Genomic DNA, 27,985 nt, shown 5'->3' on the forward strand with positions numbered 1-27,985 from the left:
GAGGCCGTAATAGCAGCAACACAAGGATGACACGATGGCGATGGGACAAAAGGTACAAAACTGCAGCAGTATCCCAAAACAGCAAAAATCGACGTTCGTGTCCCAAACAACGGCGATCCGCTCCGCCTCCAATAGCAGAATAGTGAAGACAATGATGGTGAAGACGTCCAAGCAACCAACAAACAGCAACGATGATCAACAACGCAGCAAGGCGGAGAGCAGACGAACGACGGCAGGGCAGAGCAGAGCGTTTTGTTTTAATATATTTTAATGCCTGTTTTTATGATGTTCTATAGTGGTTTTGTTTGCCACCCTGGGCTCCTACCATGTCGCTTCGCTTAGCTTGACGCTCTGCTCCACACTGTCATCCGGACAGAAAGGCTGCTCCTTGGAGCGCAGCTGCTCCCACAGTGACCCTCCAGCACTTTCCCCGAGAGCCACCAAGTCTGGGGGAGCACCATACCGAAAGATACAGCCCCAGTCAGTTGCCAAAAAACAGACTGCCTGCCTGGAGATCAAGGACACTTTGTGAGTAAAGGGCTACTCATGAGGAAGCTACTCATAATGGGCAGACCAACCTGCTCAGACGATTCAGATGTTCTGCAGCTATGCTCTGAAGTCCAATGGCTAAAAGCCTCCAGTTCCTAGAAAAGAGAACTGGAATAACATCCTTGTGCTAGTTTTCTGGTGGGCCAACCAGCTGGTAACGGGGCAGCATTGTCTTTGATTGTGGACATTTTCTGGACATTGTTTCTGATGGGATTTATGGGATAAAACATGTCTGTAGTTCTATCCCTAGCAGAGAAAAATTGCCAAAATGGAATGAACAATCAACCAGCCCACTACCCTTGCACCCTATACAGCAGAATAAAGCAAGCAAGCCTTCTTCAGTAAAGTATATAAAATAATCTTTATTCACAACCCTTCTTGTATACAGTGATACAGGCTCAGCTTATAAATTGGAAAGAAGAAATGTGGTTCCTTTCAGTCCATTGTTATCAGCTTCTGGCAAGCAACCACATGCCTGCTTGTCTCCATGTGGTTAATGGAGAAATCAAATGACAGAACCAAGGAGGGGAAAGGGGAGGGCAAGTCAACAAACAAACAGGAAACTACATCATATCAACTATAGACCTTCCCTGATTCTGGCTAGAGATAAAACTTCTAATTTAATGTATTAAAGTATATACACCTGCCCCACGCAGTGGAGGACAGGGCGGTGCAGGCAGGGTGGAATTTCATGCCTGACTTCCCAGTACTGACTGTTGCTATCACTTACTGAAAGAGAGAGTAGGTAATGGGCGAGGCTCAGGAAGCTAGAGGAACAATGCCACCCTGCCTGTGATGCCCTGCTGACCACTAGCAATGTAATAGTAGTATCACTGGCACCAGAGCCTACATTTCTCAGCATTTGGTTTTCCTGTGAAATTGCTATGTCAAATAACAAACATCACACCCTCTCTCTCGCCCTGCCTGCTTCTGACAATGCCACTCTACCTACAAGAAGTTATGCAGATAGGATGAAGTAAACGGAGTGAGAAAGGCTGCAGTCCAGTGGTAGGGCATCTGCCTTGCATGCTGGAAGTCCCAGGTTCAATGCCATACATCTCCAGGTAGGGCTGGGAATGTCCCCAATCTGAACCCATGGAGAGATGAACTGCTGTCAGTCACTGTAGACAATACAATGAGCAATATAGACTTGGTGTATAAGGCAGGTCTCAGGGGGTCATAGACCCCTTATGTTTTTGAGAGCCAGGTCCTAGCAGGGTTCCTATGACTCCAGTTTCCTATAATCATGAAATAATCATGAAATAGGAGTGTGTTAGCCGCTAAAAAGGATCTTCTAACTTGCTTCTTTGTCTTTTTCTGCTGATCAGAGACAATCAGAGTGAAAGGAGATGAATGAGCCACTGACAAGACCCTTCACTTATCTCTGACAGTGAGAAAGAACAATAAAATGGTGACAGTGACAGAGAAGCAGAAAGCACTATTTATGCCTGGCCAGATTATTCTATAATTTAAGAATGTTGCATAATCTTAGAAGGACACGCTGTGGCTATTATGAAGGAACTTTGCACTTCTGCATTTGCCACTACACTACTGTAAGGCAGCTTCCTCTGTCTGAAGGTTCAGAGAACTCCCTAACATGGTTGCCTCCCTGGCTTGTGTTTCAGATTGAGGAGATCAGTAATCATATTTGAGTCATTAAGAGATAGAATGTGGCTGAGCCGGTTCACGTGCGCACCCGCGCACCCGCACACACACACACGGTTACTCGGTTGATACAGCAATGCTTGGAGTAAATGTTTCTTAAAGAAATATTGGGTGTTGAGAGTAGAACACAACATTGGGGAAACAAAAACATGCTCTACCAAAATCGGAGCTGCAAATTCTGAAGTGAGAACTGAACATTAAGTGTTTCCAGATCTGTGGTTTTAATACTGTTCCTTAAAATATTTTATTTCCTTCACTGGGAATCACAGGTCCATCATGTTTTGTTTCATCTTAGATCACGTAAAATATAGCAAGTGTTTTCCTCTGTCCTATACCAATCATACGGCTATTGGTGCATATCATTAGAATGGCAAACGGGGGTTGAATGTGAACAGATTGGCAGCAAATTGTAAGCAAATGGAAGTATCAAGTTCCCACTGCTTGCTCCAGTTCACTTTGTTATCCCCTCCAATGTAGCTCCACTCCTTCCTGAAACACATCCGCTTCAACAATAGTGCTGGAGAAGAAATATTCTTTCATGAAAATGGTGAGTTGGCAGCTGGCTATGATATCATCAACACAGTCACCTTCTCCAATGCTTCCATCCAGAGAGTCCGTATTGGAAGGATGGACCCACAGGCTCCTGAAAGAAAAGCGTTCACCATCAACGGAAGTGCTATTGTGTGGAATCACAAGTTCAAGCAGGTGGAAATGACTCTTATTTTATTCACTCTTCATTATTGCAAGAGAGCAGAAAAACACTGCTGGTCAGGTCCTTGACAGTCCCTAATCCAACTTGTCTAGATTTCCACAATATTCACCACAATTTTTGTGTGTGAATCCTGAAGGATTCCAGGAATCGTGACGAGTCTTTGTTATTTTTGTATAACTAATGCATTGCACCCACACCTGAAGGAAAGAACCAAAGTACAGGTATTTGGGTAACTAGGCCCCTGACTTTATTTAACATTGAACCGCATTCTAATTTTGTGAGAAACAACTGCTAAGGAGACAGCTAGCTCTTGAACATTCACTCAGATGTTAATACCAATGGGCGAGCCAACTCTCCTTGGATGACATGCAACATTACCTGCCTTCTTTCTACATGCCCACATCTTTAGCTGCAGAGGGATTCTCTTCTTACATAAGCACAAACCTCACATGTTTAGGTGTGTGAGCTGGCCTGGAAATCACTTTTTATCATATAGGGGCCTCAGGTTGTTCCATAGTGAATTCTCTCTTTCTCCTTTGCTGCCAAATGTTAGGAACATCCCATGAAAATACTGCTACCTATTAAGTGAGAGGGTGGGTGGTAGGCTGCCAAATAAAGCAGTGGAGATCAGGGTGCTGCTGACTTAAATATTCACTTCCAGCCCTGCATGCTGCCACCCGTGTACACACATGTCCTGATGCCTTGTCTAAACCTCTTTCCTTGTGGCTCTTGTTAGAAGCTGCCCCGATCCACATGTGTTGAGAGTTGCCATCCTGGGCACAGCAAGACCATTCGTCAGGGTGAACAGATTTGTTGTTATGATTGTCCCCACTGCTCTGAAACAATGATTTCAAACCAGACAAGTAAGTAGAGATCCCACACTTCTGTGGGGAAAGAATTCCAAATTTATATGAATTAAATTTCCTCCAAGAGTTGGTTCACATGTGCATTGTTGATCAGTAAAATCCCACCACATCAAAGGTTGACTTTCATATTTTAATGGTTCATTAAGAAAATGAACAGAAATGTTATATCCCTTCATAGGTCATTCCTTTTTTAGAGAATGACTTCACATATTTGGCTGTTGGTATTCAGTTGTATATTGTTCATGTGTATAGAATTCAGTTTACATTTACAGAAATCATTTCATGAGCAAATCTGAGTTTCATTTTTCTCCAGCGCATACATAATTCAGGGAAGTGGAACCTGTGAGCCTCCAAATGTTATTGAACTGCAGCTCTCATCAGACTCAGCTGTTATGGCCAATGGTCAGGGATGACAGGATCTGGAGTACCATAACATCTGTGGGACCATATATTGTCTGTCCCTGATATAAGGGAATTTACAAACTGGGCTTCTCTGCTTTTTTCCCCTCTGCCTTTAAATATTTATTTAAAAACATTTTAACCACACACAGTTCAAAACAAATGTCCTTTCCACAATTATTCCACTTTGTGAAGCCACCAAAGTATATTGAGTTATAGGACAGATAGACAGAGATGGATGGAATGAACTGAATATTCCCTTGAATATCCATGGTATTAAGAGAGTTCTCCATTATCAATATGCTATCAGTCATTCAAAGTAAAAGGACAGGACAGTATTGAATTGTACTTTCGAGATACAGAGAGTGCATGTGTGTGAACATGGTCAAAATTCTGATCTCAAGATGGGAGAAGGTGCAATGTAAATTCATATCATATTTTTTTCATCCGAGCCCCAGACCACCTAATGTGCATGGTAATGAATTTTCCTCCAACTCTTAGTAGGAATGAGATGCTCACACATACTGGTTGTGTGAGCCTGATATCCTTTTTTGTATATTGAAATCCATTTCCATGCGACAATACAAATAAGAATATAAGAAGTTGCCTTAAATTGAATGAGACCACTGATTCACTCATTTGGTCATTTCTAACTGGTAGCAGCTCTTCTGGGTTCAGACAAAAGTGTTTCCCACCCAACCTGGAGATGCCAGGAGTTGAACCTGGGACCTTCTGCATGAAAAGCAGATGCTCTGCCACTGAGCTGCAGCACTTCCCAATAACTTAATATATTGATGGCATCTAGAATAAATGGATACATGTGCATTTATTGTACTTCTGACTTTCAGATGCAGAGCATTGCCACAAGTGCCCTGAGGATCAGCACCCAAACAAGAAGCAGGATCACTGTCTCCCAAAATATGTAAGTTATCTATCATATGGAGAACCCCTGGGAATAATATTGACTTCGTTTGCTCTTTTCCTTTCTCTGATCACCCTTGTGGTAATGTGGATCTTCATTCAACATCAGGATACTCCCATTGTCAAGGCCAACAACTGGAACATCACCTGCACCCTCCTCGCTTCCCTGTTGCTTTGCTTTCTGTGCTCCTTCTTATTCATTGGAGAGCCTGGGAAAGTGACCTGCTTTCTGAGGCAAACTGTGTTTGGAATCATCTTTTCCCTTGCTGTGTCTTGTGTGTTGGCTAAAACCATCACTGTGGTTTTGGCTTTCATGGCTACCAAGCCAGGAAACAGGATGAGGAAATGGGTAGGAAAGAGGGTGGCAGTCTCAGTCATCATCCTCTGTACTCTTGTGCAAACTGGCATCTGTGCAGTGTGGTTGGCAACCTCTCCTCCCTTCACCGAGTTTGACATGCGCTCCCATATCGATCAGATCATAGTGCAATGCAATGAGGGCTCAGACATCATGTTCTACATAATCTTGGGCTACATGGGGTTTCTGGCCATCATCAGCTTCACAGTGGCCTTCTTTGCCAGGAAATTGCCTGATACTTTCAATGAAGCCAAGCTCATCACCTTCAGCATGTTGGTGTTTTGCAGTGTTTGGGTATCTTTTGTCCCAACTTACCTGAGCACCAAAGGGAAATACATGGTGGCTGTGGAGATCTTCTCCACCTTGGTCTCTGGGGCTGGACTGCTGAGTTGCATCTTCCTGCCCAAAGTGTACATTATTATAAGAAGGCCTGAGCTGAACACCAGGGAACAGCTAGTAAGAAAGAAGAATTTAAATATGTGACTGACTTCCCACCCGTTTTTCATGTGCTTCTCTTTTTTCCCCCTAAACCAAAAGTGCTCCAAAAAATTGATCTTTCTTCATAGGGAAGGTTTCCCAGATTCCCAGTTAAACCTTTATAAAATATGCTAAAAAGGATGCTTTTATCTGTCTATATAGGGAGTTGTGTATGTGTGTGTGTGTGTGTGTGTGGGTGGGTGGGTGGGATGACATTCTGAAGTGGGCAGTCCAATAGCAGAAATAGCCTTGTTTCTATTAAAGATGAGACATCTCCAGTAACGCTTCAAGTTATGGTCTTAATGTCTGGTCAGGTTTACACTTTAAACCTGTGGGAGGGATACTGTGTCCTCCCAGAAGTTGCTGATTTTCATTAGTCTGGTTTTCATTAGTCCCAGTCGCCATGGCCAGTGGTCGGGGATGATGGGCGCTGTAGTCCAGCAACATCAGTAGAGCCACTGGATGCCCACCCCTGCCATAAGCCATGTTGGGACTCTGTGTAACAAAGCAGGTTAAAATGTAATATGTAGATAATTGAAGAGAAGGGAGGCATTCCTTCAGATCTCATTCTCAAGCTGTTTAGTGGGTTTATCAGACAAAACCAAGACATTTGTTTATGCCAGGAAACAAATCATCGGCCCTGTTTCCCTTCCCTTCATTCTGCCCAAAGCATAGCAGCTGGGTTCCTTCTAGGGTTGCCAGGTTCATGGCCTGAGACTGATCCTGTATCTTTAGGAAAAGAGAAAGTCACCCAAGTGCAGGTGTCCTTGCAACACTGAAATGAGAAAAAACCACAAGGTGGAATTCTCCCTTCCCCCTGCACAACTTCTAAAGATACAGAAGACCTCTTGGACACCGGGCCTGAATTCCACCTTGTGGTTTTTCCCATTACAGGGTTCCAAGAACACCTGCACTTGGCTGACTTTCTCTTCTCGTAAAGATACAGGATCAGTCTCAGGCCAGGAACCTGGCAACCCTAGTTTCCTTCTCTATCACAACACAGCTGATGGAGAGAATGCTCCACCCTTCTTTTTCTACAGGTAGAATCTCCAGGCAATGTCCAAATGTGGTCTCCTCAGGAGTCATTGACTGGTTGGTGCCTGCTGGTGTGGATCAGGGACTACCCTAAAAGGCCAGTAACTAGCAAAGGACCCATGAGACTTGGGGGCCATCACAGATGAGCAAATGGATAGAACAAAAACTAACACCATTTTTCATCATTCACTTATCCATTATTTCAATCTGACATCTGTGCTGTGTGTCTGACAACCTCCTCACATCACCACCCCCATTTATAACATGCACTCTATGATGGTTTTGGAGATCTTGGTCATTGGTTACTCATGCTGGATTTCATCCTCCTCCTAAGATTCAAATATATGTGTATTGACAACTGAGCTGAACGCCAGAAATGAGCTAGTCAATGGTAATTGGATGATTTCCTTTTTTCTGATCCCTTCCTGCATATCCCTATGTTATCCCCCTCCCCAGATTATACTATGTTGTGCCTATCTTCATCTTTGTAAAATCCTAGCAGTTGTACATGCTCATGAAATAATAAACAACAGTGGTGTCTGTCTTTGTTGAGCATTTTCCCTTCCTGTTTCTACACTGGATGACACTTAAAATATTCATGACTTAGGGTGCAATCCTACTGTTAATTTTGTTTGGCTGAGGGGATACAGGATGTGGCAGACCTCTAGCTGAGCTGGCTGGGTCCTGATCAGCCAGGCTATGCCGGCACAGATCCTTCATCCTGGCTCATCCAGCCCAAATTAGCTCAGACAAGGTTCAGCTGACTCAACCAAGACTGGCGGAAAGAGGAGGTATGGAGGGGGAGGGGGATTTATGCCATAATCCTACTGCCATTCAGCTTGGTCATATGACCTCCAATCCTGGTGTAAATTAAGCCAGCTCTGCTGGCTCAGCTGGTATTTTCCCCTCCCAATTGTTCAAAATTTAAACCATCTTGAATTAATCTATAGGATTGTGCCCTTAAATTATACTGGCTTCCCTGATGTAGGATCACTACCTTATGGATATGTGTGAGGGGAGCAGTGTGGTGACTGCTGGCCTTTGCATTATCCGGTTCTCATTTGGGCTGGAAATTAACATTAATGGGGCCAGATGAGGAGTGGCAGTGGATGCTCTCTTGCCCTCATTACAGCTGCATAAAAGGCATATGGTGTGTGTGAAAGTGCAGGATATTGGTCACTGGGGGAATTTGTGGTGAGAGGTAAGGGGAAAGGAGCAGGTAAACTTGGAGACATTTTCTCAGCAAAGGCAGATGGCTGAGCAGGAAAGGGGAGTAGAGTTGCCAGGTTCTTGGCCTGAGACTGATCCTGCATTTTTAGGAGAAGAGACAGTTAGCCAAGTGCAGGTGTTTTTGCAACACTGTAATGGGAAAAACCACAAGGTGGAATTCTTCCTTTCCCCTGCACAACTTTTAAAGATACAGAAGACCTCTTGGTTGCCAGGCCCAGCCTGCAAGACATCTTCTGTATCTTTAAAAGTTGTGGAGGGGGAAGGGAGAATTCCACCTTGTGGTTTTTCCCATTACAGGGTTGCAGGGACATCTGCACTTGGCTGACTTTCTCTTCTCCTAAAGATACAGGATCAGTCTCAGGCCATGGACCTGGCAACCCTAAAGGGGAGAGTGGTAGGACAGAGAATGAGTTTCTGTGTGTGATATGCCCAGGGGTGAGCCAAAGTTTGAGAACGGGATATTTCTCTGCAGCATAGAAAGAGCATGAGAAGGGGGCCTGCCATGAGAAGGGGGCCTGAACTCCTTAGAGAGCAAAGGACCCACCAGACATACTCTGAAAGTAAGTGTTTTCTTCTCATGCTCTGAGGACACTCTAGGGAAAACATGAAGAGGTATGGAACCATACTGTTTATGCTCCCCAATCAGTTGTTACTGGAGAAGAAAATATTTATGCCACCATTGACAATTGAGAAGATACTTTCTTACTTTTGAAATTAAGAAAGTATCTGAGGGGCAAATGTTACAATGAGTTAAAATTAAAAAGGTTGTACTGAAATAAAATCAAACAATGCTAAGTGAAACATATGCTTACCTCCCTTGTGAAAAGTATGGGAGTTTTCCGCCTATCTGCTTCTTTAACAATTAAAAATGTTATTTCCAGCTTATCGGACCAAAGGTCAAGGATAGAGGAAGTTTGGAAGGAGAACAGAGGAGTGGACCAGAATAGACAGATGCTGAGAAATTAAACAATGATGTATTCTTGATTAGCTATGCATTTCTGATATTATGTATGTGACACATCTATAGCCTATAAATATGATGACTGTCAGCAATTCTGGAGAGTCACTTAAGGGTGGCCCTCCCTTTGCAAAGGTTCTAATAAAGGTAAGTATTTGTAATAGTCTGGTCTCGTCTCTATTCCTTATTGGCATCTCAAGGAATTCAGAGCTCTTATCGGTCTGGCCTCCATACAGGCCTGGCTCCTTTTGTAACGTTCTGTGATTGTTGCAGGGCATACAATTCTGATTACGGGAATTCACATTTTGATTCATAGTCAGTATGCTACCCTGAGCTCCTTTTGGGATGAAAGGCAGGTATACATTTAATAAATAGTCAATCAGTCTGAACTTCTATAGGTGCCTTGACCTGCAGACAACTGTCAGGAGCCTGCATGTCATAGTGGGTGTGGTTGAAGCATTAAACTGAACATGGGCCCCCAAAGAATTTTTTTCTTCAAAGCGGAAAAATGAGGGGGAGAGCTTGAAAGGCTGGGGGGTGATCATACATGGGAATCTGAACAAAGCAACTCTGGGCTCTTTCTCCTGCTCTTTCTTAAAAAAAAAATCATATTACTTGTTTATATATTTGATACTTTTCTCTTCATGGGCAAGTGCCCAGAACTCCTCCCAATATAAAGTAAGCAGATGCACCCTAAAATTACTAGGATAGATTGTGACTTAGGGTAGACCCATAGAAATAAATTGGTTTTCAATTACTCAATATTGATCAAGTAGTTAATTCCAGCACTGATCCATTAATTAGCAGGCAATGGTTGCAAAGCAGATAAATGTATTTTCCTTTGCATATTGTTCAGAATATTGGAAAGGAAAACTATGTACCCTGTAATTATCAGAATCACTGTTATCAAGTAGTTGTAACCCAGGGCAACCAGCTATCCGCATACACATATGAATCAATGTAAGGTCATATCCACTACTCCATCTATAAAGACTAGTTGCAAAACTATCTGTTATATATAATTACTGTAGGCTAACTGAAAGTACTTTCTAAATTGTTGGTTTTAGTACTGCTGCTATGTCGTGTGGCTGCATACACACCATACATTTAAAGCACATTATTTCCCTCAAAGCATCCTGGGAGCTGTAGTTTATCCTACACAGAACTACAATTCCTAGCACCCTTAACAAATCACAGTTCCCAGGATACTTTGGGGGAAATAACGTGCTTTAAATGTATAGTGTGTGTGCAGCCTATACCTGTCATAATGGCTGTGTCCAGCTGGGGACATCTTGCTAGTAGCCAGATGGATGACATTGCTGTTGTATATTCACTAATAGGTAAAAAAAACCCTTGTGGTTCAAGAACGTACCTGTAGCCAACAGAGATTTCTCTCAAAGTTTAAAAAGCGGGGAAATTGTGCAGCTATAGTGAATGCACCGGGGGAGCAGGAGTCCTGACCTCCTCTCTGAGATATTGTACTGTACTACACATTTGTCAAAATGCAAACACAATTTGGGTTGGTCTTACACAGTCCAATCCACTTCCTGTGTGGATTGGAAGAGTTTGGTAACGTGCCTTTGAGCATATTATGAGTGGTGGTAACACCTGCAATCAGCCCAAATAAAGAAACAAGACATGTGCTGTGCTGATCTTATTTTAGCAGGGAGTAAGCCACAATATTAAAACAGTTGATATAGTTCAGATAGTCACTTTAAATATGTTTTATTTACTTCACAATTTTAGTGAAGATTCCTATAGTCAATTATTTTCTTTTGCTTCTGTTTCTGTGAATATGTGAAGTACAGCATTTTGCATAATGTACACTAAAAACCTACAAAAACAATTGTGGAATAATGACAATGACTATTCTGCAGAATGGTCTCCAGTGGACATGAGATGTGTCTCAGTGCACAAGATATAAAAGTAGAAGGTGGAATATATTCTAACAATTTTGTAAGTGTACTTTATGTTTTTATTTATTTAATTCATTAAATTTATATCCCACCTTTCTTTTCATGATAGAAACCCAAGGCGGATTATATATGGTTCCCAGGCAGTCTCCCATCCAGGCACTGACCAGAGCTGACCCTACTTAGCTTCAGCAGAGTGCTGGCTTCATGTGCCTTCAGACCATAGCCTTGGACAATTGACCATGCCAACCCTTCCTTAGGTGGAGTGGTTTAAGCACAGCAGGCTGAACACATGCATCGTGGCCTGGCCAAGCCAAGTTTGTTTTTTCCAACACCTAGAGTCATTGCTTAAGTAGCAACATATTGTAATCAGTCTGATTTTACATCAAATGGCAGTTTCAGGTTCAATTGTTAATGCACCCAAAATAGACATAGAATATAACCTCCAGTTTGAAACACAAAAGGCTGTCTTCACCATCATATAACACTGACCAATAAAAGGGCTTTGAAATTAATAAAAATAAATTTGACACAGATATCTAGGATGAATAATGAATGAAACAGCAGCAACACAGGAAAGAAGTGAAGTAAGAAGAAGATGAACAAACACACAAAATAATTATTTCTCCATTTTTGAAGATGCAGTCCTGATTGCAGGTGTTGCCACCACTCACTGTGTGCTCAGAGGCACATGTTACCAAATTCTTCCAAGTTACACAGGAAGTGGTAGACTGAGAAAGACCATCCCAACTTTTGTTGCATTTTGACAAATTTGTAGGGCAGTACAATCTCTCAGAGATAAGGTCATGTCTCCTGCTCCGCTGGTGCACTCACTATAGCTGCCCAATATTCCCACTTTTTAAATTTAATAGAAATATCTGTTGGCTACAGGTACATTCTTAAACCACAAGGTTTGTTGGTGGTGTTGTTTGCTTTCAAGTGAATTTCTCTGCTTTTTAATCTGAGATGTAAGAAATGGGATCCTGTGCAAGTTTGCTAAGAATGGATTTATCATTTGCATGTTTATTGAGTTCAATGGGATTTACTCCTGTGCAGTCATGCTTAGTATAGGTGAAACTGACCATGGGGGGGAGAGGGCAAAGGGGAGGAAGGGAGTGGGAGCAAGCAGGAGGAAGAAGTGAGAAGGAGGGCAGGTTTGCTCATTTGCACGTTTATTGAGTTCAATGGGATTTACTCCCTTGCAATCATTCTTAGGATAGGTGAAGCTGACCATGGGGGAGATTGAGAAAGTGGAGGGAAGGAGTGCTGGAGTGTTTGAATCTGAGCATGGGGGAAGAAAGAAGGGAGCAAGGAATTGTCCCCCGGCTACTCCAACAGGGCAGGTCTGCTCTATCACTATGAGGCATTGTATGTGCCTCCTGGAGAGCTGTGATCTAGGGTCCTCCGCCAGTGTCATGACATCCTTACTGCTGGTCATTTGGGGTTCTTTAAAACCTTGCAGACTGTCACAGGAGACTTTTGGTGGCCTAAAGTCAAATATGACGTAGAAAGGTATGTCCAGTCCTGTCTGACTTGCATGAGGGCTAAGCACTGACCAGGGTGACCTGCAGGCTTATTGGAACCTCTTCCCACACCTAAGGGATCATGGCAAATGGTGACTCTCGATTTCATCACAGATCTTCCCGCTTTGTGGGGAAAGATGACAATTTTGGTGGTCACTGATGCCTTTAGTAAAATGGCTCACTTTATCCCTTGTGTAGGGTTGCTAACAGCCCGAGAGACCACCCAGCTCTTTGTAGAGCACATTTTCCAGCTCCATGGACTCCCCTCTAGTTTGGTCTCGGATCAAGGATCTCAGTTTACAGCCTGATTTTGGCACGCATTATGGTATTTGCTGGGAAGTGAGTTAAGTCTATTCTCTGCACATCATCCTCAGAAGGATGGTCAGATGCAGAGGGTGAATGCTACTCTAGAACAGTATCTCCATTGTTATGTAAACTATCAGCAAGATGACTGGGTGAAACTGCTACCTTTGGTGGAGTTGCATACAACAACTCTGTACATGCCTTGACACAATAGACTCCCTTCTTTGCTAACTTGGGGTACCATCCACACACTTTTGGACATTCCAGGGCCACAGCGATTGTACCAGCAGCAGCTGAGTTTGTGCAGGAGCTGCAGGCTATGCAACAGTTGCTACAAGAACAACTAATGTGGGCGGAAGCTGATTACAAGTGGCAGGCAGATTGGCACCGCCAATCCCTTTGGCGTTATTTCTTTGGGATCAACCCAAGAGGTTGGTCTGCTACCATGTAAAATGCTTTGTTTTGATGGCTGGAAGGACAATTAGTGAATGTATCATACTAAAATGCATAATAGTAGGGAAAGATGATTTTAAGTAAAGCTCAAAATAAGGTATTTTTAGAGCAATACACATGAAAATGCATACAATTTTTGTGCAGATTTTTTTTAAAAAATAAGGCAAACCGATGAATATGAACAACTTAGAGCAGCCTTTTCCAACCAGTGTGCTTCCAGATGTTGTTGGACCACAACTCCCATCAGCCTCAGCCAGCATTGCCAATGGTCAGGAAAGATGGGAATTGTGGTCCAACAACATCTGGAGACACACTGGTTGGGAAAGGCTGACTTAGAGAAACCCACATGGATAGACTTGTATTGGGATGCTAGGCTGTCCTGCCTGGCACTTTAAGCTGCCTAGTGGATGGAAGAACACTGCCCCAACCTACTTTTCATCACTAGCATCTGTTAGAGGGAGGCTTCTTGGGCCTAGTAGGGCTATAGCCCATCATATGGTATTTAGTGGAAATGGATTAGCACTCCACCCACTGCTTGCCTTTATGGTCATCCAAAAACTTGGGTCAGTGAGTTAGCTGATGCTATGCCTTGTGCTAGTGTGGCATCCCCTTTGGGAAACACCGAAAAGCAGATTTTATCACCTGCCACATCAAGCTCTTGGATGCTCTCATTAGTTAGCACATGTTAAGTTCATTATCTTCATTATAGAAACTATTAGCTAATATAATTGTGGTGGGGGTGGGGGAATAAAGCTCAAAAAATAGAAAACCCTGCAACACTAACCTATATGTACCTACCATCCAAGATGCTGGAATCTTTTAATATACTATGTTATTGACCAGTTGCAAAACATCAAAAGAATATAGTAGGATATCACAGCAATGGTCCTGATTATTTTACCCCTCCCAAGGCCGGTTAGCCGTAATACTGTACATCAAAAAAGGAGCAAAAGCAAAATGCTATTCAGTTTGAATGCTTAGTTCCTGAAGACGCATAGATGGGAATCTGAGCAGTCCAACTTTGGGCTCATTTTTCCTCCTTGTTCTTACCCAAGTTCACATGTCCGGCAACATCCATTCAGACAGTGACATTCAAAACTGAATACGCACCACATATCAGCACTGACCCACTGGAAGTGCTAAACATGTTTTCTAACTCTGCTGATAATCAGGTCTCTTGGAAAGGGCAATTTTTGCACCCTGTAATTATCATAATCACCATCATGAAGTACTTGTAGTCTAAGGCAACAGGAAGCCACAAAACACAGACGAATCCACCTCCCAAAGAGCTGACGACATTCTCCGTTCCATCTATAAAGACTAGTTGCAACACAACATGTTTTGCACCATACTTGAATATTAATCGAAGATGGAGTGGGCTATGTCTAGTCACAACTGGAGTCTGTGAACCAAAAAGGTGGCCAAACTTTTATGGGATTATCAGTTTATGGGAACTGGGTTCCATTATGAATATTAATTGTTTTGGTACTGCAGCTACTACCGGGTCTTAAAGCTGTTTTGTCTACATATCAGAATGAATGTGTCCAGCTGTAGCTTGGGTCAAGATTTCTTAGTGGTCAGATGGATGTCTTTGCTGTTGCTCTTTCTGCTGCTGCAGCTGCCTCAGATTGTCAGCAACAATGGAAACTACAGATGCGGTGTGCGGCTAAAGGTTGAAAAGAGCCCTCATGGCTTCAAAGAAAATCATATTATCATTGGGGCATTTGTCTCTGTTTTTATGATTTTAGGGAAAGAGTTTTCCTTCAACAGAGTTCCAGATGAGTCAGTCCTTGGCTAGTAAGTAGACCTTTTCTTATATGGCAGGAGTATGTTGGACTGAGTAATCATTCTGTTTTAATATGCTCATGAAAATATGGAGACAGTCTTCATTCCTCAGCAGTGCAATCAGCTGGTTTTCCATTGCATTCTTCCTTTTCATCTGAGTGAAACACCAAGATGGGCCCTAATAATGAAGTATACCAGCTAAAGCCCTGATAAAATTATCTCTCGTGACAAGAAGGCATAGTTCTCAATTGAGCTGAGCCAAAACTTCTCACAAGATTTTTTTCTGAGAAATTGTTTTGAGTTTTTAATTGTCTCACTCCCACCCTGAAAAATGAAGCAAATTTGCAACATTGTCTCTGAAATTATGCATTTTCTTTTTTTACTGGTTGCCATTCACCCTCTCCCCCAAATACCCCAGAATGATGCTGGATCTGAGGCATATTGAGGTTGCCAAATGTTGGCCCAAACCAGTGCTGCTGTTTTCATTTGCAGCAGTGAAGTTCTTGTGGTGGTAGTGGGAGAAAATATGTACAGAAAAAAGAAAGAAGCCGTGCTCAAGCTACTTCTAGTTGTGAACCCCAATTCCCCCCAAAATGTTAGAGAAGACCCATAGCTCAGCATTACAACATCTGTCTCAGATGCAGCAGTCGCCAGGTTCAATTTCCGGCATCTCCAGTTTGGTTCAGGAATGTCCCCTGTGTGAAACCCTGGATAGCAGCTGCCACTCAGTGTGGACAATATTCAGATAGGTGGACTTGACTTTGTATAAAGTAGATTCCCATCTGCCTAGAATTTCTTCTTCCCATGGAGAAACTCAATGAAAGAGAGGGGAAATTGGGAGACACTTGTGTGTGTGTGTGTGTGTGTGTGTGTGTGTGTGTGTGTGTGTGTGTGTGTGTTTAAATTATGTATTGTAAAGCTCAGCCTGTCAACTGACATCAGGGTAGAGTGCATTCATTTCCAGCCAACACAACTCATGAATCAGAGCCACCAAGGGCTCAGAAGAGCTTCCGAGAACACATTTAGGCAAAGAAGCAATTTGATATAATTAATTTTTGAAGGGGGAAATATAATTCTATCGACTGTATATTAATTCAGGAGATATGTTTGCACCCTTGAGAAAACACTGAAACCACACAACAATTTCATTGCAGTATACTGCCTAAATCCTACCATCAAATCCTTGTTGTTCAGTTTGCCATTGATGAAATCCGAAAGAATGTTAACTTCTTAACAAACTACACAATATTAGAACATTACATGCACAATTCTTACAATGAAATGGGAACCTGTTCTGCAACAATGGATCTCCTTTTCAGAAGCCATGGGAACCCCCTTAACTACATCTGTGGCAAGACAGACAAGCTAAAGGCTGTCATCGGTGGGCTCACCTCTCATAACTCCAATCAGATGCCACACATCTTAAATATCTACAAGATGCCACAGGTAGGTGTATTCACCATTTAAGGAGGAACAACCACTTGGGACCATAGGGGAGTAGGCTTTCCCAAGTTGCTGTCTACCACACCTGTTAAAAAAAGGGTAAGGCTCAACAGCTCTCCTCTGGTTACTTATCTCAACACAGATCCTATTCAATATGCACTACGTTAGAGCCCTAGCACTTCAGGTTTTTTGGGAGAGGGAAATCTGGAGTGAAGAAGCAGGAGTGTGTATTATGCAGTATATTATTTTATTGTCTGTAATTTCCCCACTAAAACTGGCCCTTCACAGTATTTAAGAGAATGTTTCAACTCTCAGGTAAGGGGGAAAGAGCTGGGATTGGGAAAGTTGGACTAGAAAAAAAATGTGGGCAGGGAAAGGATGAAAGCCAGGGAGGTCAGCATTCCTTTCTGTAAGGCCTGTTGAGGACCACATGTCAGTGATGTGCTGCTTCAGATGCAAAAGTGTGCACAGGAATGAATGCAAATTTTAACTTTGTACAGTAGGCTAGTTTCTACTCATATACAAACCCCTCCATCAAGGGAAACAAGAAGTATTATCAGAATTCAAGGACACATTCCAGCCAGGCAAAAAGCACTTGGTTGTGAAATGGAGCCAGTGAAGGCTCCTGGTTTGCGTTGAGTCCTAGGGCCAGATACAGAGGTCAGGAGGGCCGCTACAGGCCTCCTAGCTTGAGGCTCCATATTCCTGGGCTAAAGTAATCACTTCATTTGGCTCCATGAATTCTCCACTCCAAATCAAATTCCATACAAAAATAATGTTACTTTTAAATATTATTTGGGAGTTCTAAAATTAGTCTACATTTAATATGTGTGTACCTTTTAAGCAACAGTCCCCACAGTGAAGCACCAGTGTTACAATGAGCTGTCATTCTGCAAGACCTCTTAAGTATTTTAACTGCAAGCATAATGAGAATTTGTTGTTAGTTCTAAAAAGTTTCTTCTTTCTTCTCAGCTTGCTTATGACTCCTTTGATCCCACTTTGAGTGACAAAACACAGTTCCCTTCTGTCTATCAGATGATCCCCAATGAACGTCCTCAGTATGCTGGGATTGTTCAGCTGCTTCAGCATTTTGGATGGACCTGGATTGGCCTTATTCTTTCAGATGACAACAGTGGAGAAATGTTGCTGAGGACTCTTGAGCCTTGCCTACTCCAGAACAATATTTGCTTTGCCTTTAAGGAAATTATGCCAAACCTGAAGAAGCACTGGGGAGAAACAATGCAACTTACGGATCATATGGAAATAAAACTTAATAATCAGTTGAAAAGAATAAGTTCTGTTCTCTCATCCACTGAAACCAATGTGATTCTTGTGCATGGTGACTCACGGTCAATGGAGGGCTTACGAATGATTTTATATTTACATGAATTTAAAGAAATGAAGCCCATAGAGAGGGTCTGGATCATAACAGCCCAGTGGGATTTTACATCTGTTCTCTATCGTGGGGTATTCACACCAAAATCCTTCAACGGCACCTTGTCCTTTGCACTCCACACAAATACTGTGGCAGGATATGAAGAGTTTCTTGAGGATTTAAATCCTCATCAATCTGTGATTCTTTTGATGCACGCATTTTGGGCCAATGCATTTGTTTGTTCATTCCCAGAATATAATGTGAATTTACCAAATAAGACAAATTGTACTGGGAAAGAGAACCTCAGGAGCCTTCCTCAATCTGTGTTTGAAATGGGGATGTCTGGCCAGAGCTACAGTATCTACAATGCTGTTTATGCTATTGCCCATGCTCTCCATGCCACGTTTTCATCTAGATCAAGGCAAAAGGCAATGGGAGGAGAAGGCTCATGGAATATTCTAAATGTTCATCCATGGCAGGTAGGAAGTCTCTCTTGGCAGCCACTATGGTAATGAGCTAGAAATCTGTATGGACAGAACTGCCTTACAAACGGTGGATTTAAAATCCGTGATCTAGTGTAGCAGGTTATAGACGTTCATACGAGCTCCCAACACCAGGCCTGCATAAAATGTGACCTAAAAGCATCCAGTGCCCACCACATCTTCTGGCATTGCAGGTGCTTGAGGTCCCCTTGTATTTTTTCTATTTGCAGCCAAGGAGTAGATTTATCAAGCTCTGAAGGACCACCCTAATTTGCAGGTGGTGGATTGTTCTTGCAAGATTAAAGTACACACAAGAGAGTACTTTGGTAGCCAATTCAGTTCCTTGGCTGGATCAGTTAGCTGAACCATATTGATCATATAAATCCAAGGGACGTTTGCTTATTAATTTAAGTGTGCAATCCTGTACATATTGACACTGGGCTAAGGATAGTTAGGATGTACTAGATCACTGGCTGGGTCCTGGCTCAATCAGGCTACACTGGCATAAGACCCTCATCCACAACTGAGCCAACAACACCCCACCCCTCCCTCCCTCCTCAGCAAGGGCTCCCCTGGCTCAGCTGAGACTGGCACAAGAAGGCATAAGTCCCCAAATGAACATTCTGGGTGTGTGGCAGAGGTGGGACCAAGGGTTGAGGCACTTACACTGCATCCCACATCCATTCTTCTCAGTCATGTAACCTCCAGTCCCGGTGTAACTTAAGCCAGGGAAAAGGATGGTCTAAGTAAAAACACACAATAGCTTTGTGGGGGGTTTTGGTGCCTTTGTTTTCTTTCCACTGGGGTCTGCCAGCTGAGCTGGCATTCTTCCCTCTCAAGGGCACACTTTAAGCCAGAGTAACTTCCATCAGCTTTAGTTATGCCAGTTTCTTCAATGTAGAATTTCTCAGCTTTCAGTAAATTGGTGTCCCCCATATGTTGTTGGACTCCAAATCCCATCACCCCAAGTCAGCATGGCCAATGGGAAGGGTTGATGAGGCTTGTCATCCAAAACATCTTGAAGGCACAGATTGAGAAAAGGTTGGCTCCAAGCTGCATTGATTAGCACACCTCAGAAGATATCATCACCAAACTTGGTGGGATGGTTCCTGAGATGGAGAAGCAGGTTTTGGTCTGTGTTTGGATATCATCAGATGCCATTCTGAATCAAGAAAGTGCACCATATCTTTCAAAACTGCCCTGATTTGGACACCTCTTCTAACAGTAATGCCTCCTCTGAAAGAATTCTATATAGAGGAGGACCTGCCACTTTCCACACAAATGTTACAGAGGAGCAGGTTGTGTCAGTGGGCAGGCAGACAGAGCAGGGGGATCTTGGGCCTTCGGAGGTCATGGGATGCTAACCTCCACAAGACACAGAAGGCTCTTGCACCAAATCAGGTATGGAAACTCATCCCCCACCAAGTTCAGGGGAGCACCACATCTAAAGGTGCAGTCCTAGTCAGTTGCCAAATTCTGGAGTGTGTAGTGGTTAAGGTGTTGGACTATGACCTGGGAGACCAGGGTTCAAATCCCCACACAGCCATGAAGCTCACTGGGTGACCTTGGGTCAGTCACTGCCTCTCAGCCTCATGAAAACCCTATTCATAGGGTCGCCATAAGTTGGAATCAACTTGAAGGCAGTACATTTACATTACATTTTGTCTGGGGAACAAGGTCTGTTTGGGTGTAAAGGACTACTCAGGAGGAGGCTACTCCTAATTAGTAGACCAACTTGTTCAGGGGATTCAGATGCCCTTTAGATGTGTTCTGAAGTCTAATGGCTAAAAGCCTCCATTTCTTAGAAGAGAGTGTTGAAACAACATCCTTGTGCTAGTTTCCTGGTGGGCCAGCCAGCTGGGGATGGGTCAGCCTTGTATTTGATTCTGGAGCTTTTCTGGATCTTGTTTCTGTTGGGATTTATGGGATAAAACAGTTTTGTAGTTCTATCTGTAGCAGAGAAAAATTAACACAATAGAATGAACAATTAACCAGCCCACCACCACCTTCCTATCATCTAGCAAAATAAAGTAAGCAAGTCTTCTTCAGTAAAGTATATAAAATAGTCTTTACTTAGAATCCTTCTTGTATACAGTGATACAGGCTCAGCTTATAAGTTGGAAAGAAGAAATGTGGTTCCTTTCAGTCCATCATTATCAGCTTCTGGCAAGCAATCACATTCCTGTTTGCCTCCATGTGGTTAATGGAGAAATCAGAGGACAGAGCCAAGGAGGAGGAAGGGGAGGGCAAAACAACAAACAGGAAACTACAGCATTCCAAACTATAGAGCTGCTCTGATTCTGGCTTACTGACTTACTAATAAAGAGAGGGTGATGGGTGAGATGCAAGAAGCCAGAGAAACAATGCTACCCTGCCTGTAATACCATGCTGACCACTGGCACCAGAGCCTACATTTCTCAGCATTTGGTTTTCCTGTGAAATTGCTATATTAAATAATATCACACCCTCTCTCTCACTCTACCTGCTTCTGACACTGTTGCCATACCTACAACCAATTATGCAGATGAAGTGAAGGAAATGGAGTGAGTAGGTGAGAAAGGCTGCAGTCCAGTGGTAGGGCATCTGCCTTGCATGCAGGAAGTCCCAGGTTCAATGCCATACATCTCCAGGTAGGGCTGGGAATGTCCCCAATCTGTACCCATTGAAAGATGAACTGCTGTCAGTCACCGTAGACAATACAATGAGCAATATACACCAGTGGTCTGACTTGGCAATATAGACCAGTGGTCTGACTTGGTGTATAAGGCAGGTGTGTAGTCAACAAGGGTCTCAGGGGGTCATAGACCCCTTATGTTTTTGAGAGCCAGGTCCTAGCAGGGTTCCTATGACTCCAGTTTCCTATGAGCTAATCAGCATGAAAATGTGCTAGCCCCTGCAAAAGGTCTTCTAATTTGCTTTCTTGTCTTTTCCTGCTGGTTGGAGCCAATCAGAATGAAAGGAGGTGAATGAGCCATTGAGAAGACCCTTCAGTAATATCTGACTGTGAGAAAGGAAAGTCAGATGGTGACAGTGACAGAGAAGCAGAAAGCAGTATTTAAGCCTGGCCAGATGATTCTATGATTTTAGAAGATTGCATGATCTTAGAAGGGACATGCTGTGACTATTATTAAAGGACCCTGCACTTATGAATTTGCCACTACACTACTGTAAGGCAGCTTCCGCTGTTTTTATGAAAGTTCAGAGAAGTCCTTCTGCCTCCCTGGCTTGTACTTCAGATTGAGAAGTTTGGTAATCATATTTCTGAGTCATTAAGAGGTAGAACATGGTTGAATCCCCCCCCATAGACACACACACTTGTGTGGGTACTAGGTTGATACAGCAATGCTCAGAATAAAAGTTTCTTAAATAAATAGTGGGTACTGGGACTAGAACACAACACTGGAGAAACAAAAACATGCACTGCTCTACCAAAATCTGAGCTGCAAGTTCAGAAGTGAGAACTGAACATTAAGTGTTTCCAGATCTGTGGTTTTAATACTGTTCCTTAAAATATTTTATTTCCTTCACTGGGAATCACAGCTCCATCATGTTTTGTTTCATCCTAGGTCACCTAGAATATAGCAAGTGTTTTCCTCTGTCATAAGGCAATCATATGGTTATTGGTATTTATCATTAGAATGGGAAACTGGGGTTGAATGTGAACCGACTGGCAGCAAATCTTATTTATTTATGTATTTATTGCATTTGTATACAGCCCCATAGCCAAAGCTCTCTTGGCAGTTTTCAAATCTTAGGCAAATTGAAGTATCCAGTTCCCACTGCTTGCTCCAGTTCAGTTTGTTTTCCCCTCCAATGTAGCTCCACTCCTTCCTGAAACACATCCGCTTCAACAATAGTGCTGGAGAAGAAATATTTTTTCATGAAAATGGTGAGTTGGCCACGGGCTATGATATCATCAACACAGTCACCTTCTCCAATGCTTCCATCCAGAGAGTCCGTATTGGAAGGATGGACCCACAGGCTCCTGAAAGAAAAGCATTCACCATCGATGGAAGTGCTATTGTGTGGAATCACAAGTTCAAGCAGGTGGAAATTACTCTTATTTTATTTACTCTTCATTATTGCAAGAGAGCAGAAAAACACTGCTGGTCAGGTCCTTGACAGTCCCTAATCCAGCTTGTCTAGATTTCCACAATATTCACCACATTTTTTATGTGTGAATCCTGAAGGATTCCAGGAATTGTGACATGTCTTTGTTATTTTTGTATAACTAATGCATTGCACCCACACCTGAAGGAAAGAACCAAAGTACAGGTATTTGGATAACTAGGCACATCACTCTATTTAACGTTGAACCAGAAAGGATATCTGCAGCATTCTAATTTTGTGTGGAACAACAGCTAAGGAGAGAGCTAGCTCTTGAACATTCACTCAGATGTTAATACCAATGGGCGTGCCAACTCTCCTTGGGTTACATGCAACATTGCCTGCCTTCTTTCTACATGCCCACACCTTTAAGTGCAAAGGGATTCTCTTCTTACACAATCACAAGCCTCACAGGTTTAGGCCTGTGAGCTGGACTGGAAATCACTTATCATCATAAGGGGCCTCAAGTTGTTCCACAGTGAATTTGCTCTTACTCCGTTTCTGCCAAATGTCGGAAACATCCTATGAATATGATTCTCCACAGTATAAAGTAGGCAAGAAACTTCAGGGTCCCAAGATAATCTGAACACCAGTATTTTTTTTGCGGGGGGTTTAACATTCTACTATGCCCTGAAGAGACCAGTGGTATTCATACTGCTACCTATTAGGTGAGTCGGTGGCAGGCTGCCAAATAAAGAAGTGGAGATCAGGGTGCTGCTGACTTAAATATTCACTCCCAGCCCTGCATGCTGCCACCCGTGTACACACATGTCCTGATGCCTTGTCTAAACCTCTTTCCTTGTGGCTCTTGTTAGAAGCTGCCCCGATCCACATGTGTTGAGAGTTGCCATCCTGGACACAGCAAGACCATTCGTCAGGGTGAACAAATTTGCTGTTATGATTGTCCCCGCTGCTCTGAAGCAACGATTTCAAACCAGACAAGTAAGTAGAGATTCCACAGCTCTGTGGGGAAAGAATTTCAATTTTTAGTGAATTAATTTTCCTCCAAGGGTTGGCTCACATGTGCATTGTTTTTTTTTTTTTTCAATAATTTTTATTCAGATTTTCATAAAACATACAAGACAAAATCATAAAACATTCAAAGACAAAAAACAAAATCAAAAATAGTTAAACAAAAAGAAAAAAAGAAAAAAAAAAAAAAACAAAAATAAAAAATAAAGAGTAAAATATTGACTTCCCATTTGTCAAAGATCAAATCAGTTATAAGTCTATAATATATAACAATCCTGTCTCTTAAGTCATATTACAAAATCACTTTCCTCCAGTAGTTATCTTACTTAATCATCAAATCTCATAAACATTACTTTATTCTTTCCACAAAAAGTCAAAGAGAGGTTTCAATTCTTTAAGAAATATATCTATCAATTTTTTTTTTCCAGATAAGCATATCGATTAATCCATCTCATTACTAATTATGATAATCTTATTGTCATAACCATAGTCAAAATAAACATTTCAATTAATCCATCACATCAGAATCTGTTAGGTTCAATAATTTCAGTAGCCATTGTTCTATTATCTCTATTAGTTCCATTTTCCATCTTCCATCTTCAGTAGTCTTGTTAAGTCCAGTAATTTCAATATCCAATCTTCCATTATCAGTATTCCATAATAATCTTGCTGTCAAAGCCATAGTCATATAGTAAGAGTCTGATGGGAATTACCTCTATCCCAAATATTTTCTTGCCATCCATTCTGAATAGGTTGCTGAAATACTGCTGTAAAATCATATCTCTGTTCTTTTTTTCAAAATACACTGGGTCATCTCTTAAAAGTTTTTCCATTGTCACATGGCTGCAGTTAATTCCATAGATTTTCTCTATATTGGGCTCCATCACATCATTCCAGTCCAGAAGATTATCCATGCCATTGATAACTTTATCTCTAGAATCTTCATTCATTTCTTCAGAGATAACATTGAGTTCCAAACAATAGATTTTATTTCTAAAGTCCATAGACTCCAAATCTTGTTCCTGTTCCACGTTGGTTCCAATCTCCGGGATCTCCTCTCTCACAGGGACCCCTATTCCAGTCTCCAGGGTCTCCTCTCTCACAGGGACCCCTGTTCCAATCTCCGGGGTCTCCTCTCTCACAGGGACCCCTTCCAGGGTCACCTCTCTCACAGGGACCCTTATATCTTTAATCTCCTGCTTCATTTTACTCAATTCAATTTTCGTTATCTCAATCTCATCCATTATTTTCTGAAACATAGTTATTTCCAGATTTTCAGCCACTTTCTTAATTGCCATTTTAAAAGAAAAATATAGGAAAACCACTTCTTATTTCAGCAACAATTGGGTTAATACTCCAAACTTGGTGACATCACAGTATAAACAGAGCAGACAGCCTTATCTCTCCAATAGTTAAGTAAACAAAATGCAGTTCCCAGGATCGAAACAATTAATGGCAATCGTCAAGAAACAGATTCGTCAAAATAAAATAGACCAAAAAGAGAGTAGTCTCAAAACAGTATAATATTTTTCAAAATAAAAATCTGGAATAGAAATCCCTCTTCTGTGTATATCTTTAGAATGCAAATCCAGGACAGCTTTTTGCAACAAAAACAGAGATAAGCTATTAATTAGTGCGTAGCAGAGAGAAGTTATGGCTCCCCAGTGAGATGTCAAAAACTGATCAATCTGGCAAATCTCTTTTAAACAGCAACAATTTAAGTCAAGTAAAAGAAAAATATAGAAAGAAGGGTGCTTGCCTGTTAGTGCGTTCTCTCTTAGAAGATAAGATGAACGTTCGCTTTAACAGATAGAGCTTGCTGTTGAAAATCCGTCCCACCTTCGTCAGCTGGACCTCGTCCCATAAATTAATGAGATCTGGTCGTCCCAACAAAAATAGGCTTTGAGGTTAATCTCTTCGTTTCTCCCTACCCGGGAGAAGTTTAATCAGTCAAAAAAAAAAGAAAAAACTGACTGATATATCTGAATAAGCTTCTTTTGAGGCAGGAGCCCGTCTCAAAAGCAGGCACAGGCTAAGTCACCCTTCCCGGAAGTCGGCTCACATGTGCATTGTTGATCGGCAACATCCCACCATATCAAGGGTTGACTTTCATATTTTAATGGTTCATCAAGAAAATGAACAGAAATTTTATATCCCCTTATGTCATTCTTTTTTAAGGGAATAACTTCACATATTATGCTGCTAGTATTTAATTGTATATTGTTCATGTGCATAGTATTCAGTTTATGTTTACAGCAGTCATTCCATGTGCAAATCTGAGTTTAATTTTTCTCCAAGTACATAATTTAGAGAAGTGGAACCTGTGACCCACCAAATGTTGTTGAAATCCAGCTCTCATCAGACCCAGCTGTTATGGCCAATGGTCAGGGATGACAGGATTGGGAGTACTACAATATCTGGAGGACCTTATGTTCTCTGATATAAGAGAATTTACAAACTGGGGTCTTCTGTTTTTTCCCCCTGCATTTAAATATTTATCTAAAAACATTTTAATCACACACGGTTCAAAACAAATGTCCATTTCACAATCATTCTACTTTGTGAAGCCACTGAATCATCTCCAGGTATAAGGCATATATACTGTATATACCCTCTGAATTATTAAAATAATACCTCTTCATACCCAGCCTCCTATCATATTCAACTGCTGTTCCAAACCTATTTCCCTTTAATAAATGGGCTCAGGCATAAGGAGATATCCAGCATCTTCACATGTTTATTATTTCCCAACAGAAAAAGGAAGCCCCATTGATTATGCAATTTATTACTCCAAAAAGTTTAATTTGTCAATATGCTTTTTCAAAAATTCTGATGAAGCACTGAGAAAAACCGCTGCTACTTTCTGATATTATAATAAAGAATAGCAAAACTTCCAAGGATCTGGTTAAACCATTTTCTGTTTTTGTGAACATTATGACATATCAACTTAATTTCCAAGAGATGGATGGAATGAACTGAATATTCCCTTGAATATCCATGGTATTAAGAGAGTTCTCCATTATCAATATGATATGTCATTCAAAGTAAAAGGACAGGACAGTATTGAATTGTTCTTCTCTATAGAAATGTACTACAGAGAGTGCACGTGTGTGAACCTGGTCAAAATTCTGATTTCAAGTTGGGACAAGGGTCAATGTGAATTCACATCATATTTTTTTCATCCAAGCCCCAGACCACCTAATGTGCATGGTAATGGATTTGCCTCCAAATCTTGGTAGGAATGAGGTGCTGGTACTTACTGGTTGTGTGAAACTGATATCCTTTTTTGTATATTGATATCCATTTCCATCTCACAATACAAATAAGAAAATAAGTTGCCTTCAATTGAAAAAGACCACTGATTCACTCATTCAGTCATCACTGACTGGTAGCAGCTCTCCTGGGTTCAGACAAAAGCTGGAGATGCCAGGCCTTCTGCTTGAAAAGCATGTGATCTACCACTGAGCTGCAATTTTTCCCAGTAACTTGATATATTGATGCCATGTACAGTAAGTGGACACATTTGCATTTATTATACTTCTAACTTTCAGATGCAGAACATTGCCACAAGTGCCCTGAGGATCAGCATCCAAACAAGAACCAGGATCACTGTCTCCCAAAATATATGAGTTATCTATCATATGGTGAGCCCCTGGGAATAATACTGACTATATTTGCTCTTTTCCTTTCTCTGATCACCCTTGTAGTAATGTGGATCTTCAGTCAACATCAGGATACTCCCATTGTTAAGGCCAACAACTGGAACATCACCTGCACCCTCCTCGCTTCCCTGTTGCTTTGTTTTCTGTGCTCCTTCTTATTCATTGGACAGCCTGGGAAGGTGACCTGCTTTCTACGCCAAACAGTGTTTGGAATCATCTTCTCCCTCGCTGTTTCTTGTGTTTTGGCTAAAACCATCACTGTGGTTCTGGCCTTCATGGCCACCAAGCCAGGAAACAGGATGAGGAAATGGGTTGGGAAGAGGATGGCAGTCTCAGTCATAATTCTCTGCACTCTTATTCAAACTGGCATCTGTGCTGTCTGGCTGACAAAGTCTCCTCCTTTCCCAGAGCTTGACATGCACTCCCATATTGATCAGATTATAGTGAAATGCAATGAGGGCTCAGACATCATGTTCTACATTGTCTTGGGGTACATGGGGTTTCTGGCCATCATCAGCTTCACTGTAGCTTTCTTTGCCAGGAAATTGCCTGATACTTTTAATGAAGCCAAACTCATCACCTTCAGCATGTTGGTGTTTTGTAGTGTTTGGGTATCTTTTGTCCCAACTTACCTGAGCACCAAAGGGAAATACATGGTGGCTGTGGAGATCTTCTCCACCTTGGTCTCTGGGGCTGGATTGCTGAGTTGCATCTTCCTTCCTAAAATTTACATTATTATAATAAGGCCTGAGATGAACACCAGGGAACAGCTAGTAAGAAATAAAACTTTGAATATATGA

General features: G+C 41.9%; 1 protein-coding gene and 1 non-coding gene across 2 annotated transcripts; one reads left to right on the top strand and one right to left on the bottom strand.

Moving 5' to 3' along the window:
- The first annotated feature begins 34 nt into the window (after positions 1-34).
- Positions 35-27,985, top strand: LOC133367468 (vomeronasal type-2 receptor 26-like). Its single transcript, XM_061591571.1, has 7 exons — positions 35-232; positions 2,692-2,919; positions 16,339-16,590; positions 17,560-18,441; positions 22,264-22,491; positions 23,367-23,493; positions 27,075-27,985. Exons 1-7 carry the CDS (start codon positions 35-37, stop codon positions 27,983-27,985), a joined length of 2,826 nt encoding a protein of 941 aa, XP_061447555.1.
- TRNAE-UUC (transfer RNA glutamic acid (anticodon UUC)) lies at positions 4,893-4,967 on the bottom strand. The gene has a single exon. It is a non-coding gene; the product is annotated as a tRNA-Glu (tRNA).

Source organism: Rhineura floridana, chromosome 11 (assembly GCF_030035675.1).
Source record: "Rhineura floridana isolate rRhiFlo1 chromosome 11, rRhiFlo1.hap2, whole genome shotgun sequence".
Classification (NCBI taxonomy): domain Eukaryota; kingdom Metazoa; phylum Chordata; class Lepidosauria; order Squamata; family Rhineuridae; genus Rhineura; species Rhineura floridana.